The 19,641-nt window shown below is 36.0% G+C and overlaps 1 protein-coding gene across 1 annotated transcript in view; it reads left to right on the top strand.

Moving 5' to 3' along the window:
• Nucleotides 1-19,641, top strand: part of asz1 (ankyrin repeat, SAM and basic leucine zipper domain containing 1) — a 233,506-nt gene that overhangs the window by 196,410 nt on the left and 17,455 nt on the right. The window contains exons 11-12 of the mRNA XM_028811545.2: nt 13,514-13,619; nt 15,594-15,707. Coding sequence (XP_028667378.2) covers nt 13,514-13,619; nt 15,594-15,707 — 220 coding nt within the window. The remainder of the gene's footprint in view (nt 1-13,513; nt 13,620-15,593; nt 15,708-19,641) is intronic.

The following is a 19,641-nucleotide window of genomic DNA, read 5'->3' as shown; positions in this document are numbered from 1 at the left end:
ACAAGTAAGCAAGTGAATAACCTCCCAGAGGTAAATGGGGACTACTAAGGTGGTACTGAGGGATTTGGAAATTGTAGAGGGAGAAACACTGCTCAGATTAAATAATTTGAAATCAAACAAATCACCAGGACCAGATGATATTTACCCTCGTGTTCTTAAGGAGGCTAGCGAGTACATATTTAACCCCTTGACACAAATTTTTAGGAAGTCACTGCGCACTGGAGAGATTCCGAAGGACTGGAAAATGGCAAATATCATCCCATTATATGAAAGGGTGATAGGGCAGATCCAAGCAACTATAGGCCAGTAAGTTTAACATGCATCACAGGAAAATTAATGGAAGGAATTATTAAGGATAAGATTGAGCAACACCTTGTAAGGACAAGAGTTATTAGGAACAGTCAGCATGGGTTCAGAAGAGGGAAGTCATGTTTTACTAACATGCTGGAATTCTATGAGGAGGCAACAAAAGGATATGATCAAAGTGGATCATGCTGTATGATATTATTTGTCTTGACTTTCAGAAAGCCTTTGGTAAAGTGTCACATGAGAGGTTTAGCATCAATCTAAAAGAAGTGGATGTTCAGGGTGATGTTTTTAGATGGGTGTAGAATTGACTCAGACACAGGAAGGCAGAGGGTGATGGTGCGATGAACCTCATCAGAATTGGCAGATATTAAGAGTGGTGTTCCACAGGGGTCAGTGCAAGGGCCACTGCTATTTTAAATATAAATAAATTATTTAGATAGGAATATAAATAACAAGCTGGTTAAGTTTGCAGATGATACCAAGATATGTGGATTAGCAGATAATCTGGAATCCGTTATATATCATTACAGAAGGATTTGAATAGCATGCAGGCTTGGGCAGATTTATGGCAGATGAAATTTAATGTTTGTAAATGTAAAGTATTTCTCATAGGAAGTAAAAATGTTAGGTTTGAATACACAATGGGCAGTCGGAAAATCGAAAGTACACCATATGAGAAGGATTTAGAAGTCCTAGTGGACTCTAAGCTATTGACTTCCCTACAGTGTTCAGAAGCCATTAAGAAGGCAAACAGAATGTTAACTCATATAGCACGATGTGTGGAGTGCAAGTCCAAGGAGGTTCTTCTCAAGCTTAATAATGCACTGGTGAAGCCACATCTTGAGTACTATGGGCAGTTTTGGTCTCCAGGCTACAAAAAGGAGATAGCAGCACTAGAAATGGTCCAAAGAAGAGGAGCTGGGCTGATTCCAGGGCTACAGGGGTTGAATTATGAGGAAAGGTTTAAAGAGCTGAGCCTATACAGTTTAAGCAAAAGAAGATTAAGAGGAGACATGATTAAAGTGTTTAAAATTATGAAGGGAATTAGTACAGTGGATCGAGACTGTATTTTAAAATGAGTTCATCAAGAACACTGGGACACAGTTGGAAACTTGTCAAGGGTAAATTTTGCACAAACATTAGGAAGTATTTCTTTACACAAAGAACGCTACATTTGGAATAAGCTACCAAGTAGTGTGGTAGACAGTAAGGCTTTAGGGACTTTCAAAACTCAACTTGATATTTTTATGGAAGAAATTAGTGGAGGGGACTGGTGAGCTTTGTTGGGTTGAATGGCCTGTTCTCGTCTAGATTGTTCTAATGTCTTGATTCTCCCTGCTAATGGAGATGGAGGGTAGAACATCTGTTCACAATTTGTTTGATGTTTTTCCCCATTTTGATAGCAAAATTTTGTTGAAAAGATGTTTATACTTGTGACGTTTACCCCTAGATATTTAGACTGTTCTGATAAAATAAATGGATAAATGCCCAGTTTAGTATTGTGTGCTAGACAGCTCACTGGATAAAGCACTCTTTTGAAATTCTGCCAATGCATTAAAGGACTACTGGTAAGGATGTTTGTGCGTCGTCTGTATACAGTACCATATCATCAGCATATATTGATATTTTCTGTTCAAGTTCTTATCCGATGATAATACCTTTTATCTCTAATGCATTTTGAAAGTGAATGGGTTAATGGCAGTTGGTGATAGGGACACCATTGTCAAGTACCACATTTTAGTCTGAAGTATTTTGAGATAATGCTGTTAATATAGACAGAGGCTTCTGGACTAGTATAACATAGTTTTATCCATCCACATATCCAACCAAACCCAAATTTGTGCAATGTGGTGAATAGGTAACCCCATTCCACCATGTCAAATACCTTTTTTCATCCAAAGATAAGAAGATCTCTGGTGGGTTAGATTTTAAGGGTGAGTATATTATATTCAAGAGATGCTGTAGATTAGAAGCTAAATGTTTGCCTTTAATAAATATGGTTTTGTCTTGTGATATTACAGAAGTAAGCACTTTCTCAATCTTTCTAGCTAGAACTTTGGAACGTATCTTAACATCATTATTCAGAAATGAAATTGGTCTGTATGATGCACATTGTAATAAGTCCTTATGTTTCTTTGGAAAGATGGTAGTTAATATTTGCCGAAACAGTTTGAGGTAGAATTTTGTTGTGTCTGGCTTCTTTAGACATTGGTAATAATAATGGAGCTAATTTATTGGAATTTTAGCCATCAGTAGCCATCAGAGCCTGCTGCTTTCCCACTTTGGAGTAAGTTTATAGCATCCAGTAATTCTGCGAGTGTCAGAGGTTTGTCCAGTTACTCTGCACTAAGATTATCTAGCGCTGGTATTTGTAATACAGTTGATCCCTGAAATTCACACGGGTTACGTTCCTAGAGCACCCACGAATTGTGAAAAACTATGAATTTTGGATGTGGTCAAAAATGCCCATAAATGCCTATTTTTATAGTTTAAGCCCTAAATATGCCCCCAAAACACTTTTAATTTCATTTCAAACTCAGCTTAATACATTACTCTAAAAAAAAAAAAAAAAATAGAATGTAAAGGTAAACCGATATACTGTATAGTACTGTACTGCTATGTCTCCCGCAGTGCTAGAATGTAAAAATTACCGATGTTACCCCTATATGTACTGTAATTCATGCAAGTGCATTTTCTTTGGTATGCGCTGTCGTTTTCTTTGGTATAATACAGTAATCTTAATACATAGTTCGCCAGTCTCCTCACTCACGTCCGTCCGAAGCTGAATGTGCAGTCGCCTTCTGCGCACGTCGCCATCTGCGCATGTCCAAAGCCGAATGCGCAGTCGCCTTCTGCGCAGCTGCCCGAAAAACCTTACGAGACCAACATCGCAGCTGATTTACGGCCATGAAAATTCAAGGAGAGAGGCAACTACGGCTGCAAAATTTCAAAGAGAAAGGAGACTTCGACCGACATCCAACCCCAACATCGCGGGAGGTGGCTGATTTACGGCCGCAAAAATTAAAAGAGAAAGGCGACTTCGATTAAAGCTCTAGAGGCCTGAAAGGCGATTTCGACTACAGCTCAAGGCCTAATTACGCATTCATTCAATACTCCTATATCAGGTTTGTGGTGCTTATACTTATTACTATTCCACTTGTGCCCGCTTCATCTTACGTTATCGAAACGGGCTCTTTGTCTAGTTAATTTAATAAAAAATACAGTAAAATGTATGGGTACTCACCAATAATGAATGATATTGATTGAAGATGATTAAGGTATGTAATGAAGATAATGACTACACAGCAAAACAGAGGATTTACAGCTCCTCGGGTGGCGCCTCTTCTTCAGGCGCTTGGGCGTCATCTTAGAGCTTTAAGAAGAACAAAACGAAAAACACGAGAACACTCAGTGAAACACTCGAGATAGCTACACGCGGTAAACTGTTATGATACGGGAATTATGGGCTGCATCTGCCGGAGACGCATCACAGGGCAGCGGCCAATCAGCAGCAAGGAGAAATGAATAACGCTCTCGGATTGGCTACTTTCAAACCTCCAGCCTCGGAGTATTGGGGTATTTCACCATCCCAAGCCGTGTTTTCCTCTACGGTTGCTTTGTGTTCTCTTTACAGTACAGTATTGCCACGATAAAAGACATAAAAAAATTGTGGAGGATATTTGCATCTTCCGCAACCAATTATTAGTTAGGTTCTAAGGAAAATCCGCAAACGACTGAGACAGCAAAGTGTGAACCGCGACTTCGCGAGGGTCAACTGTACAACAAAAACTCATTAGAATGTGTCTTGTCGTCTTCTTTAAACTGATCAGAATATAAGGACTTCTAGTAATCTCTAAATGTGTGGGTTATATTTTTATGGTCAATGATTTTATCTCCATCTCTGCTGGTAATTTCTGTTACTGCGTTGCAAATTTCCTGCTTGTGGATTTGTTGAGCTTAGATCTTATTAGTCTTCTTTCCATGTTCAGTTTGTTTTGTTCTCAAGACGTCAAATTCTGATTGCAGAACCTTTTTTCTGATATAAAGTGTCTCATTTGGAGACTGGCATATTCTAGATAAATTCTGGTCATTTTGCTGAATTACTCTGACACCTTCATGGTCTCCAGTTTTTTTTTTTTTATGGGAAAAATATGAAATAACCTGTCCCCTTAAAAATGCCTTTCAGAGTATTCTTGCAGAGACTTCTGAGGAAGCATTTGTCTCTTAAAAAAATCAATAAAATCAATTTGTTTGGAGGTGAATCCTGTAAAGTTCTCATCTGCTAATGACAGGGGGTTAGGATGCCAGCTACAAAATGAGTGTGTAGGGCATAGTGATTAAATTTTCATGATCAGAGATAACAGTAGCGTCGTACTTGCAAGATTTGATAGTGGGCAATACATTTCTATAAATGAATAATTAGTTCTTGAGTAACTATGATGTATTTGTGAGAAGAAGGAATATTCTCTTCAGTTTGGATTTAAAAATCTCCATGGGCCTGATTAAGTCATCATCCATTACAAACTGTGTGATTGTTTTTGGGAGTATTAAATGTTATTGCCACTATAGTTGAAGACTTATCAAGGTCTGGATTTAAAACACAAAGTCTCCAGCCTTAATAATTTAATGATTTATAATAATAATTTAATTTAATGCTCATATTAGAAATAGATGCAAGTACATTTTGGATAAAATCTCTGTCATCCACATCAGGAGCATAGATTTTTATCAGAATTACTTCGAATTTGAATAAATTACCCATCACCATGACCCATCACTCTTCAGGATCAGATACGATGTCTGATGCTACATATAAGAATGTTTTATGCATTGTGATTCCCACACCTCTAGTTATCTTTGTATTAGCTAGAGTAAAAAATTTGGCCAATCCAATCTTTTGACATTTTAATTGTACCTTACTTATTAAATGAGTCTCCTGTAAAAATACAACCTTGGCATTTATGCCTTTTAGGTGAGAGAATATTTTTTTTCCTCTTAAGATCGTGATTGAAACCTTTGACATTAAAGCTTACAAGTTTACTGCTTGGTCAGAGAAACATTGCTTTTGAACTTTTGAGGACATTTTGTAATCTTAAGTAAAAGTAGTGCGTTGTTTCATAAATTAGCTTTAACCTTGATTCCATATTATTGCCAGGTATTATGGCTAAGGAGCATGTTATTATGTTGGCACTTAGTTATTGGGGTGAAAAAGATAAATAACAATTAACTTGCTCTCTTTCTCTCTTGCCCTCCCCCATTTTGCCTCCCCAAGTGATGCTATACCACACATCACAGATTTCCAGTCCTCTGACATGCCAAGAGACTGGGCACATCCAAAACAAAACAAACCCAACCGTGATGTGGTAAGAATTGAAATTGAGATATCTTGTGATTGTACAGTCCAGATACAAATAAACTAAGGAATGATGTTGAACAGTTCCCTTTGGGGAAAAAAGAGAGGAATTTTTCATTTTAATGACACTTTAAATTACTCAATGGTTACCAAATTATACATTTATTTAATAGAATAAATTTCAATATATTAACTGAAAAAAGTAGTGAAAAAGGAAATAATGTAGAATGTATAGTTACAGCAAATGTTACATTACAGACCACTTTGCAAGCAGACTCTTTTTTGCATTACCAGGACATATGACTCATGTTCATATTTTAGATGATTTTGGGATCAGTCTTTTTAGCTCTTTTTCTGCTTCTTTAGGAGAACTAAAGATGTAGAATTGGCCATTAACAATCACTGTGTTTAGCTGGAATCAAGAGGCTGTATCTCATTTCAGCTTTGTGTAAGCGCTGTTTAATATTATAGAATTCAGCTTGTTTGGCAGCTGCTGAAGGAGAGCAGTCTGGGAAAATATGAAAGTGGTTATTTTCAAATATAAAATCTTTTCTGTCTGAGAATCAGCAACACATTTTCTTTAACCTGTAGTTAATCAAATTGGACAGTCAGACCTCTTGGTTTTGAGGCATTCGATCTCAGAAGCCCAATTTATAGTCGTCCTCAGATTATTTTAGAAAATAGTTCAGCTATGAATTTCACTGAATGTGGACATTACGGTTTTCAGGGAGGCGTTCACTTCTGATGTAGTTCCTTCTATATGTATCTTCAAATGCAGCAATTTTATCACCAAACACTTTGCATTTGTATTCTGCCGCAGCTAGATTTTTGTGTGCGGCAGATGTCAGTTGTTCAGCTTCTTTAGTAGGCGTTATACATGTTTCCTTAACTACTTCCACGTGAGCACCAAGTACTCTTATTCTTAATTTTGTTCCATATTTTCCAGTATTTATTCATCAATTCTTGCTACATTTTTTTAAAGTTTACATCAAAGTTATTGCTTAAATGTACCTACAGGTCTTTTATATCCTGATGCAGCTTGTAACTAAATAAAGGATTTCTTCCGATGGTTTAAAAAAAAGCTACGTAACACCACTACCAGGGGAGCACTGTCTCCAACGTCCATCTCTCGCAATGGACAAAACCAAAATTCCTAAAAATAATTCTATTGAGTGAAAGGGGTGCGGGTTGGCTGATTGTGGGACTGGGATGGAGGTCGTCTTCAAAGTCCAAATGTGCAATTGTTTCGATTACAAGTGAAGGAAAAAAGGGGAGACAAAACTATCTGAATATACTGCTAAAAAAATGATGTGGCACATGTGTTTTTGTTAAAATATTTATTTCTTGATGAGGGCTTTGTTTTTCTTTGAATGAACTTGTTTCAATTAAAAGTCAGATGTTTCTCATTTTGTTCAGTGGAAGATGATGGTTCTTCAGCAAATAGTGATTTTTTTTCTAACCCATTTTACTAATTGTTATTATATACAGTATATGCAAAAACTCAGAAAGACTGAACTTGTCTTTTCTCTGGAATTACATCAATTAAATAGTGGGGGCATAAGTGACACTTGGTTCTAAATGAAGTTATCACTTAATTATTTACATAACCCATGCACATAAATATATAGATATTTTTAAGCACACAGTAAAGTAGTTCTAAACTGATTAACATAAACAGAATCAAGCGATACCTGTCCAGTAACATTATCACTGAACTATGGCCAATTAACTACAGAGGAGAGGAAAACAAAAACTCCAGCCCACAGCCTCCCAGGAGAAAGTAAACCTCTGGGAGGTAGTCACTTATAAAAGACAAAATCTGAAACAGTCACAGTCAGGGAAATATAGGCCAAGTAGTTGTCCACCCCTTCCTCGGCACTGTTTTTCCCCTAACATGTCATAACTAAAGCCTCATTTTTCACCTTTCATACATCCTCTCGATCTGCTGCTGTTAAACTTCTCTGTATTTTTCCTTTATATTCCGCTCTCACTCACTTTGTTGATTAGAATAAACAAAGGAACATCTGATGATGTAATCTCAGATTCCTGCTGCAACTTCTAACAACAAACACAAGCTGCAGTGTCTACTCATCAACAAAGAAAACACATAATCACTGCACAAAAACATAAACCTTACAATCTATACCAATGACAAAAAATCTTACCTTTTTCTTACTGGTTCTATTATACAATTGTCTTATTCTACTTTTAACCCTATTCCTTCACCTCAAATTGCACTTATCCCCCTGTGATGTTCGCATATATCCATAACTCGATACGATGCCTTTATGGTCTCAAGACATTATATATATCTATATATATATATATAAAATCCTTATGTGCGTCCAGGTGTCCGTGTGTGGGTCTCTTCTGGTGAAGTGCGCATGTGCGGGGCACAGTGCGATGCGCGATATTACTGTCAGTATTACTGCGAGAGGAAATTAAAGGTACACAATACAGTGATGCATATTACAGCCTCATACAAGCCAGTATTACTGTCAGAGGAGATTAAAGGCATATTACTGACGCGCACGCCTGTTTTACCACCAGAGAAAATTAAAGGTATATTACGGACGTACAAGACGGTATCCTTCAATAAGGGCGCGCACAAAAAGGCGAGCCTCAAAAGGGCGACCTCAATTGGGCGCAGTGAATAAAGGCGCGTGTAAATAAAGATCTGCACCTTTGTTGCTCTTCACATATTCCAGAGCCATTTGAACTAAATTATCTACGAACACTCAATTGAGGTCGCCCTTTTGAAGCTTGCCTTTTTGTGTGCGCCCTTATTGAATAGAGCCGTACAAGACAGTATTACTGTCACAGAAAATTAAAGACACACAATACACTGCGGCAGCCCTCGAAGAACGGTCAGCTCAGCAAGTAAACATCAACAAAAGAAAGGCTGAAAGAAAGAAAAATACGACCAACAAAAAGAATGAGGTCAAAGTCCCTTGCCATTTAACTCTTTTAGGGCGGATGTCGACTTTTGAAGGCGGATGTCGACAAAAGTCGACATCCAGGGATAGAGGGCGACAATCAGCTGTTAATGGCGACAAATCTCACTGTCACGTCACAGGCATTCCCTCTGTGCTTGGAGGAATGCTAGACTCGTTGACTCGGCAAATAAATCTTGCGTGTGCGTGAGTTGCGAAATGTAAACAGGCAAGATGGCACCGACATGTGAAAAGGCAGCGAAGCAAGTGCAGAAAAGAAAACACTCGCATTATGCGCATTATCGCGGAGTCGGACTCTTGATTTTTCAGAATCGGACTTTATTGGCAGTGATCAGGAGATCGAGCAAGAGAGTTAGAAGCAGGCATCAGCTGATCAGACACCAGCCGATGCCGCGCCAGCGGATCTGCTGCCAGTTGCGTGCCTTCGCGCAGCCGATGCATCTACGGCAAGGTTCGCATGGGATAAATACACAGACATTGATCCGTTGAGAGCCGATCTGGCTACCGGAGTTTACAAGACGGCATGGCTTGCTGTTGGACACGACAGATCACCAGCTGCTGTACTTCAGGCTGCACTCTCCTGATGCTGCTTTTCAGCTACTGTCAGACGAGACAAACAGGTAGGCAGAGATTTTTTTTGAATCGCGGGCTGCGTTTGCATCGCATTCTCGTTTTTCAAAGTGGAAACCCACAACGAAAGACGAGATGAAGCGCGCTGTGGCATTACAAATAGAGATGAGACAGAATTGGTGATATAACTTCAGGGAGCATTGGTCCAAACGTGTTTTGTCCCCTGGTGGCTTAGGTACGTGCTGCTGCAAAGTTTTATTCACTTCTGTAATAAACAGAAGCAAATCCCATGGGGTGAGCCAGGCTATAATGCCATACATAAAGTTCATAAAGTTTCAGAAGATGAAAAGAGGTGACAATACGGTTTTCATGCTGGCAGAAAACTTGGTGGCAGTGGCATGGCATGATGGCAAATGGGTGACTTGTCTCTCTACAGTACACACTAACAATATATGTTAGAAAGTGCAGCAACAGACAATTGAAAAATAGGCACCAAAGCAACACGTATAGTAAGGAGTGCAATGTGGCAATGACTGAAATTGGCTGCTTTGAGCGAGATCAGACTGTGCTGTGTAAAATGTATGTGATATGTATGTGAAATCATAGAGTATGCAGGCTCATACAACATGCAAGACAGTAACATTTGTCAAAAGGAAATATTTTTTGTTGATTTGATATGTTAAACAATTGCTTTGTGTTCTTTTTTAAAAAATGTTAGTTTTTGGAAAAATATTCAGCCCTGGGAGAAAAGAAACAAAAAAAAAATTAGCCCTAAAAGAGTTAATATAGACTGTTCCTACTAATGTTTATGCACTACTGTTCTAGCGCCCGTTATTTTAACGGGCTAAATGACTAGTGTATGTATGTGTATATAATATATATATATACGAATGCCGTGAATGTAATTACCCCGATCTACATGCTGTCAAATAAACGAACCACACGCCGTGGCGCAACGCTAGGGGCTTCGCCTCTAGCGCTGATGTCCGAGGTTCGATTCCCGTAAGGGAGTGCAGTGAGTGTGTACGCCTGATGAGCCCAGAATTAGGGCGAAACACGTGTCGCGTACTCTTTGCATTTATTTGACAGTAAAACTATTGCAACCATATATATATATATATATATACACACACAGTATATGCGCATGAAGCATCCTGCACTTAAACTGCTTGAATCGACTCTAAGAGTCACTTGAACCGAAGACAAGAAGTCTCTAAAAGTTAATTGAACCACTCGAGATGAAGACTAGAAGTCTCCAAGAGTTAATTCTAATCCTATTTTAATGACCAATTCCTTTTCTTAGTAGGACATATGCTCTGTCTAATGGATAAATGGCTTTTAACCTAACTAAACTAAAAGCTATCCTAACTTTAGACAGAAAACACTCCGAATGGCTTGGGATATAACCCAGTGCCTTATCCCCAAAAGAACAAATTAACATGCCTCCTCCTACCATGTCAGGTCTGACAATCACATTCTCCGGAGGGGAGTCCCGCACAGACGGGAACGTGTCCATTCTAATTTCGCATTGTTGGCTTCGCATCTTTTGAGATTCTGCTGGGAGTTCCCTCCAGGGTATGGAAAGCCTTAACGTTGGGTGCCAGAAACTGTGGTATAAATTTTACTTCTTATTGAAGAAACATCCTCTAACTGGACAAATCAGTAATCAGGCAGGAGAAAAGCTATTCGTTGTATCTTTTAATTACTCCTCAGCAAAATGCCTTGGAGGGAGCATTCTTCAAAAGTAGGCCATTACAGCATGGTCAGAATGATCAGAGAAACAAGGAATAGAGGTTAATTTTATAAACAATTGAATTCACATACAGTGCCAATCAATGCAAACATTTACTCTGGTTGGTTTGTTGGTTTACACCCAAATAACCCTACTATATATATATATAATATATATATATAAAATCCTAAGCCTGAAAGTACAATGATTTTGTGCAACGATTTTATGTCACTTTTTTTGTCATACATTAAATTAGGCTTATTTTAAAACCTACATATATATGTTTAGTGTCCTTCTTTTCAGAATTTATCAAACTTTAACGTGATGTTATTAGATTTTCAGATTATTTTCCATTTTTAAATTATAAACTAAAAAATATCAAGAACTCGTGTCCCATGAAACGAGACTTAACCAAGAGTGCCAAGAGATTTAACCATGCCTGGGGCCAGAAATAAAAGACTAAGAGTAGAACAGCTGCGGTACAGGGTTTTAAATGTTTGAAGCATTGCGCAAGATGCAGATCATGCAGCACAGCAGCAGCAGATCGAGCAAAGAGGAGGTAAGAAAAACTGTATTTGTATCCCATTGTATCACTATTTTAAGAGGGGGTTTCGGAGGAGCGACCGCATCTCCTTGGGGTGCGTTTAGCCCCCCTCTTCACAAAGTGAGCGACAGACTGGCCACAACTGGGTGTTGGGTGCCTTAGGTGCCAGAGGGCCTTGCCCCACTAGTATAAAATAAAAGTCTATTATATTATATTCTGGTTCTTCTTATAACTTTGAGTTGAGCCACCACCCTTGAAATTTCTATGCATATAACAACTGTCCATTCTGGTTCTTTACAGGATATCTGCTGATTTCTTAATCATCTTTCAGTACATTTTGTTGTTCAATTGACCTTTATCTGTTTTCCTGATATCCCTGCAAAGGTTTCTGGCATTTTATTAACCCTTTATGGTAATTCTTTAAGATGAAACCTATGTTACTCTAAAATTATTCTTCCCCAGTTTCTGTTTTTATCAGCTCCCCTGCAGCTCACTCTGAGGCTGGTCATTAACATGTTATAATGCCATGTTTAAGAGGGTGATTGATTGAGAATTCTACATTTCGCCCTACTCTAAAATTGCCAGTAAAATAGTCAGTCAGTCAGTCATTGTCCAACCCGCTATATCCTAACAATAACATATTATTAAAATGAGTAATATATTAACACTTTAAAGTTTTGTATTATTTAGCTTCAAATATAATTTTACTTGATGATAAATGAAACGTTCTCTAGATACTACTTTACATATTTCTGTAGACATGCAAATGGAATCTCTTTATTTATCCAATATAAGTGTCGATTGGGTCATGTTCTGTGACTTCTGCTGCCAGGATAGCTGTTGCAGTACTTGAAAAAAATTTATTCAGAAAATGAATGGATGCTTGAATCTTAAGTATACCATTAGTTTTGTAATCAAAAGAATACAATAATTAAATCATTTTCAACAATGTGTTCTTCTAAATAGATGTTTTATTATGTTTTCTGTTGTAGTATGGTAGACGTACTAATGTTCAAGCAGAAAAAATAATAGTACAATTACAAAGTAATTTTTGTATTAAAGTTAAAATATCAAACTCCTTAATAAATGCACATTAATCTATAGTAAGGTGCAGTACAAATCCAGGCTAGTTTATTAGTCTGTTGTGAAGATAGTTTAAGAGTTGTGTTTACTTAGACCATTTATTCAAAGACATAAAATGTAACTTGCTTTAAATTTTTCCCTTTGGAGGTGGGGAAAAATAAAGCACACAACATTAAATTGTTTAAAAAACAAAACTGCAGTAGAATCTAAGACAAAGAGAAAAGGTTTTTTTCCTGTAATATGAACAGCAAATGGTAATTAAAATAATATTTTGCTCAAGTTACTTAAAAAAAAAAAAAAAAAAAAAAAAAAAAACCCAAAAGAAATTAATGCAGTTTATCCTGCAAAAGTATAAATACAAAAGTGTCTCACTATTTTCTGCTTCACAAAGCTCCTGGGTCTACTGTAGTTTTATCATTAGTGTTGAAAGAAATGAAAAAATGTTATTTATTAACTTTTAGTAAGCATATTGAGCAATTATGTCAAATAAGGGGAAGTGCCTGATGAATGAAAATTTGTAAATTTCACTGTAAACAACAACAATCCATGCACATTTTGCAGTGTTGATGGCATAGGCTTAAGAGTTTTAGGTGGAATATCAGACTTTGTTTTTAATTGGTGCACTTCACACTTATCAGGTAATACAGACAGAAGTCTGACAGTACTACTCCTATTTGCTTTCAGAACTGGTGTTGCTCCAGGTCCAGTTGTCTTTTATTTAACCATTAGAAGTGATTCACTACTGAAACTTTGTGCTTTTGTGATAATTTTAAAGCTTTTTACATTTATTACAATTTATTTGTTATAAACAGTGGTATTTAGTCCAGAGAAAATCTGCTTATTTAATAAATCTGATTTATTTGAAGGAATGTGTATTTGCTTTTTTGAATTTGCCTTTATCTAAAATATTCAATAACTTGCATATATGATTTTTTTCACTATAATTTTTTTATTCTTCTATTCTGTAGCAGTGAGCATCTTTTGAGTTTCTTGAAAGGCCTGGATCAGCAGTGCACCTCCTTGACAGACACTTTGTATGTTGTGGTTAAAAGGTTTCCAAAAAGCTCTGAAGAGGTAATTATTGATGAATGTACCTAAACATAATATATTCAATATTAATTTAATAATAAGCTTAAACACATAATTTTCAAACCAATTCTGAAACTGTTTTACTGTTTTTAAGTGGTACTGTAAACATTTGTGATTAATATTTGAATAGAAAACGTAATGTAATATATGATGCCACTAATTGCTGTTGCAAATATGTCTTTATCAGGCCAACTTCAATTATTAGTTGAAGTTTTCATTTAATTAGAACACTTATTTCTGCCAAAAGTGATTGCAGTCAGAAATGGTAACCCAAGAGTACTTTATTTTTGAAGTCTTCATTTTTTTCACATGCTTTCCATGTTAGTGTAGTGTTTTGTTACGCATTGTTTCTGAGCATTATTAAAATAGCCAGATAAACTAGTTGTCGAATGAACAATAAGTAAGATGTTTTAGGTTGATAAGTGCAGTTTATAAGTTATGCTTTTAGTATTAACTAATTTGTAAAATATTAGAAAAAAGACAAATTATAATCAGCTTTAGGAGAGTTAAGGCACACTTAGAGTAATGCCAGTCATAAATTGATTATACAAATAAAAGGCAGTATTAAACTCCGTTTTAAGGAATCATGTGTTAAAATACATAGACAAATACACATGTCCATTTTCTTTTGTCTATTTATAAATAAAAAAAAGAGTACTCCTCACTTTACGACCGAGTTCCATTCCGACGACTACGTCGTTAAGCGAATTGGTCGATAAGCGAGGAGCTTGTGCCAGGAATATAGGATCATTGTAAAATTATGCAACAAACTTCAAATTTATTCATAAAAAGACATGCATATGTACATATTATCATTTGTAAATGATTCTGTCGATTTTGCGCCTTCACGTGCCTTAGCTTGAATTATTTAAAGGCTTATCTGCATATTATTTTGCATCTGGTTGTCAAACCAGATCGCCAATAATTTCTCCATCTCATTAATAAGACCTTTTTGCTGCCTAGTTATTATGGCTTTAAGTCCTGTCGATGATTTCACCACCTCTTTCACTCTAACTTTATCCTTTAAAATCGTTGAAATTGTCGAATGTGCCAATTTCAAGTCACATGCTATTTCTTTAACAGTTTTACCAGCTTCGCAGTCTTGTATGATTTTTATTTTCATTTCAAGGTCGATAGCTTTCCTTCGTTTCTTAACAATTTCTCCAGATGATGCCATACTTTTTCTTTTTGTCGACATCTGTACTATTTTGGGGTTACAAATATGTAAAAAAAAAAAAGACGAGGTTACACAGTGACTGCTTGTAGGAATGAAACTGACTGAAAAACCGCATAGCAAACCTATAGTACGCTCAGTGCGCATGTCACCATTTGCCACTGACCGACACTCAAGCTGAGAAAGGGGATTCCCCGAATTGCAGGTCGAAACTCGATTGGTCGTAAGTGCAAGTGGTCGTTAAGCAAATAAGTCGTAAAGTGAGGAATACCTGTATACTGTAAAAGATATGAAAGCATGCTTATAAAACAGGAAGAACGGCAAAGAACTGCTCAAGGCATTTATGTGCCTTATTTTAAAGTACAAGCACATCTTATAATAAACTTTCTGTAGTGTAAACATTACAATTTTAAAATGCCAACTACAGCTTTATCTAGGCTACCATAAATAGCTCTCTAATATTAGTTTTCATGTGTATATTTTATATAGATAATAAAAGTAAGGTTAAGATAACAGTTCACAGATGTTGCTGACATAAAATGATTTTAAATGCAGTTGTGAAATGGAATATATAAAAATTAAGCCATGTAGTTATTTTGTTTGTGCCAAAAAGTACAAATCAAATTTGTAGAAATGTAATGTGCAGAGATGAGACTTAACTTCATACTGCATACCATGATCAATGTTGCTAGCCTGTTTAGGTTTTGGTTATTTTATGGTAAAAGTATTTACTGAACATAACAAGCTTAATTATGAATGACTTTTAAATTAAACCTTACTTTTAGATTGTCTTAGATTGGGATCCTGAAAAGGAGTTGCTGTTAATGAGTGACAGGCTAGTTCTGCAGTATGAGAATCTATATAAGGAGATGATCTGCTTAAGAAATGTCATCTACAAGGTAACAGTATTTATAACAATTTATAGTGTGTTACACATACTGAACACATTGAAAATACATTTTCATTAATAAGTAGTAAAGAATATAAATCACAAGTAAGTGTAAAAGAAATAATTTCGTTAATTGTACATTAATGAACACACTAGCTGACAAGCAAGGTTTTAATACTAAAAGTCTTTGAGTAAAAAAAGTTATGTCAGTTGAGATTAAATTAAAAAATGAAAGGAAAATTATATACTGCATTTTATATTTGCTATATAGATCTGCATCTAAAGTTGAATTGCAGTAATCTTTCGAAAAGTCTGTACTTTAGAGTGTGACAGAATTGACAATTAGAAAAGGGTGGGAGAGGTCAAAGTAGTGTGTTAACAGCACATATTTCACATTGAAGCCTACAACAGAGTGACATGCTCTTGTCAGGAAGTGTCATTTTAACTAATTGGCTGAGAGACGGGATGATAGTGCCAGGATTTAGCTAAAAGAGCATCAGTGTCATCCAAGAATCTGTCGGTGAATGGAGCCATGTGGAACTCTGGCAGCCTTACAAGGGTCTGTTAGTAGCGCTAGCAGTTTTAGAATTGTTTAATGATTTATTTAACAAATCTTATCCATTTTTCTCAAAGTGCTGTTCATGTTTCTCTAAACTGTTAAAGTTTGTTTAGAAGTAGTATCAAAAGATTGGATTTATTTCGTCTGAGCCTCAGAAATATCCCTTGGCAAGCAGTTTATTTGGGTTGTGAATAGTAATGATTCATATTTTTGATACATTATTATTCTAACTGTCCAGCTTTTTCCTGCAGCTCTGTAATTGTTTCTGTTATGGACAGATTAACTGTCTCGTTCACATCTTTAAAATTTTGCCTGTTATAAATAATTTAAACACACTATATTATGACATCTTTTGTGTATTCAAGAGTGCAAGAATAATTGATACTCTCGGTCAATCAGTTTATCTGCATTTTGTACAGCATTTTACAGAAAACACACCTTTAAAAAGCACTGCAAAAAGAAAAATTTTGAAACATTATATAATAAGCGCTATGCGATTAACATTATTTAAAAATAGACCTTGGAAGATAGTTTTACAATGTGTCAGACAAATTACATTTTTGTACTCACCATAGTTTTATACTTTATAACTTTTAATTGAATATTGGCTAACTTTTGTTAAGCATGTCTCATCATAAGTAATGGTATAGTTTATACCTTAAACTAAAAGATGAATGCAGAAAATGACTACTGTTTTAAACCCTTTCATGCACTGTTGTACATCAGCTTTTTACCTCTGTTTTAAAATGTATTTACAAGGATGGCAAGTAGTGGAACTGAAATTATTCATGCATTAAATGGATCATGTTTTTGCCTAAACATAGGGTGGATGGACCATGTTCAAGAATAATCACTATAAGATAAATTATTATGGTTAACACATTGTATTTGTATGTAAGGTATACAAGTGTTTCATATGTTACATTAAAATGTGGTAGTTCACATCTTACAAATGGGAGAAAAATTAACATTTCATATGACGGCAAGAATAAACCTTGACTTCATCAGTCCAAAATTTTTATTTAGTATAACCTTACAAAAACTGGATGTATATCAGAAATATGCAGCAAAAAAAATGTGAAATTTTTTACTTCCGTGGAATGACTGGGATCTTTTCCTAAATAAGGAGTGGCATCGTAAATTGTGGCATAGGTAAATAACATTCGATGTGGCTTTTATATAAGTAACATATAAATGTTTTTCCCATATAAAGACCATCAAAAATCACAAACAGGACTTTGAACGATACCTTGGCGAGCTCTGTAAGCCCTGCTTTTTCTTTGAAGGACATGCATGTGGCACCTTGACTGGCAGGATGACCCCCGACCTGTTACTACATCCAAACGGTGCCATCTTTCTCCTTTATGCCTTGTGCAGCTGCGTTGTTCTTATGTGTGACTGGACATTTCTTGCAGGGAGGGCTTTTGTTCTCTTTCTCCGATGTAGAACCCTCATCCTCATCTGAGTTCACCTCTATTATACCACGTCTTTATTTGAAAAGAGCCAGTGTCAGATTGTGGGGAACGTGACAGAGAATAAAACTGAATTAAACAAGCTAACTTTTACAAGTACCATAAATTTACACTGGCTGTTACAGACTCGAGTAAAATGTATGTTTTTATTCTATAATAGTAAAAACAAGAGCAGCTGACCACTCAAAATGAATGTGTTCGCAATCGAATTGGGAACCTCTTGATTATGAGTCAGCAAGTCTTACTGCTGCACCACCCAAGCGGTCATGTCAGCATTGTACCCTAACTCTATTTCTTTTTCTTGAATAAAAGCGTACTTGTTTTATTTGTACCTTTTGTGAAAGTGCTTATTTAATATTTGGACTTCAGTCTTCACATGTTATATACATCATGTCTACATTTTGTCAATTATTAATATTAAAAATGTTTTGTTTTTTTTGTTATGTGTTCAACAATTCCTGCCTTGCATTTCCTGTCATCCTACATTTACATAGATCATTGTAGACACGGAACACACATGAAATGTATTTATTCCAAAAGACAATATATTATTTACCCAATACAATTCCAGGCACCTAACATACAGATAAACAGACGTTAGCTCTAAGAATCCTCTCTGTGCCTTGAACTGCGTCGGTGGGGGGGTGATGGAATAGTAGGCTGTTTGCTGCTTGGGCTGATCGACACATTCACAGAACAAAAGACGCTGATGGAGAGGTGTGAAGGAATTTAAGGTGGCCCGGGTTTATGTGTTTTTTCATAGTCTTCAGAGATTCTAATGTTAATTCTTAGGATCTAATCCTCTGTTTGGTAAAGTGTGCTGAAGGCATGCTTACAAGGTTGTTTGGTGAATGATCGACAGTTAATAACTAGTAATTTATAGTACTTAGACTTCTACATATGATACTATTCATTATTAATAAAATGATGAATATAATGAATATTCAAGTTCATACATGAGACCATTTTGATACTATGTTTACATGCTATCGTGAAAAATGTCTTTTAGTTATGGGGAGTTTTGTCTTTCATCTGGATTTAGCAGTTTTCAAATGCATACAGTTCTTACTGTGTGTGAAATATTTGTGTGATTTTCTTAGATGATAGTTTTTTTAACTGTATGTAAAGCATTTTTTTGTTAAATTATAAATCGTTATTTTTAGTGATATACTTTTTCACGTTATTTTTCTTCAGTGAAGTCTGGCTGCAATAATGGGTCTAAGGTGAATAAGGTTGTAGTCCGAGTAGAGAATAAAAGGCTTCCATTACACTACACGATTTTTCCAGCGATTTTCATTTGTTTATTTAATTTACATAATCTTAGTAAGGCAGGGGAAATAGCAGTGCAGTACTGTAATTTACAGTCATGTAGCTTGACATCCTAGTAATTCAGTCAAACTAGTCTGTGACTTACCAAAACATAAGTCAAACAGGTTTGGTTTTTGTCTTAAATTATTTGGGTAGGGCTTATTTGTGACAACCAATGTGCGCCCACCCAAAACGTATGATGCATAAGGTGTAGCCATCAGGAATAGAAAAGAGTAGAGATGCTTGTCATTCCATAAGCCAATTAGTTGCATAAAAGCTGTGTCAGTCCTTCCTTGTAGCAGATACTGTGGGTAATCTTAGTTTTTCTAGTTATTGAATATTCATTTACATACTGCAACTTTTGAAATGTTTATTTATTGAATTATTAGTATGAGAATGTAATGTTTATGCAGTACTGGGAAATGTATATTTGTTATCTGCCGCATATTTGTTACATTTTTTTTAGCTTCACTCTTATTGATAAACAGGCTTCCCCTGCTTTGTGAAGATTGTTTTTTAAAAACCCTTATATACAATACTATATTGTTAGTCCCTACAGATGAGTATGATGATAAAGTCAGATGGCCAGGAAGACAGATAAAGCA

Source organism: Erpetoichthys calabaricus, chromosome 1 (genome assembly GCF_900747795.2).
Source record: "Erpetoichthys calabaricus chromosome 1, fErpCal1.3, whole genome shotgun sequence".
Classification (NCBI taxonomy): domain Eukaryota; kingdom Metazoa; phylum Chordata; class Cladistia; order Polypteriformes; family Polypteridae; genus Erpetoichthys; species Erpetoichthys calabaricus.
This window is presented reverse-complemented; position numbering and strand designations above follow the sequence as displayed.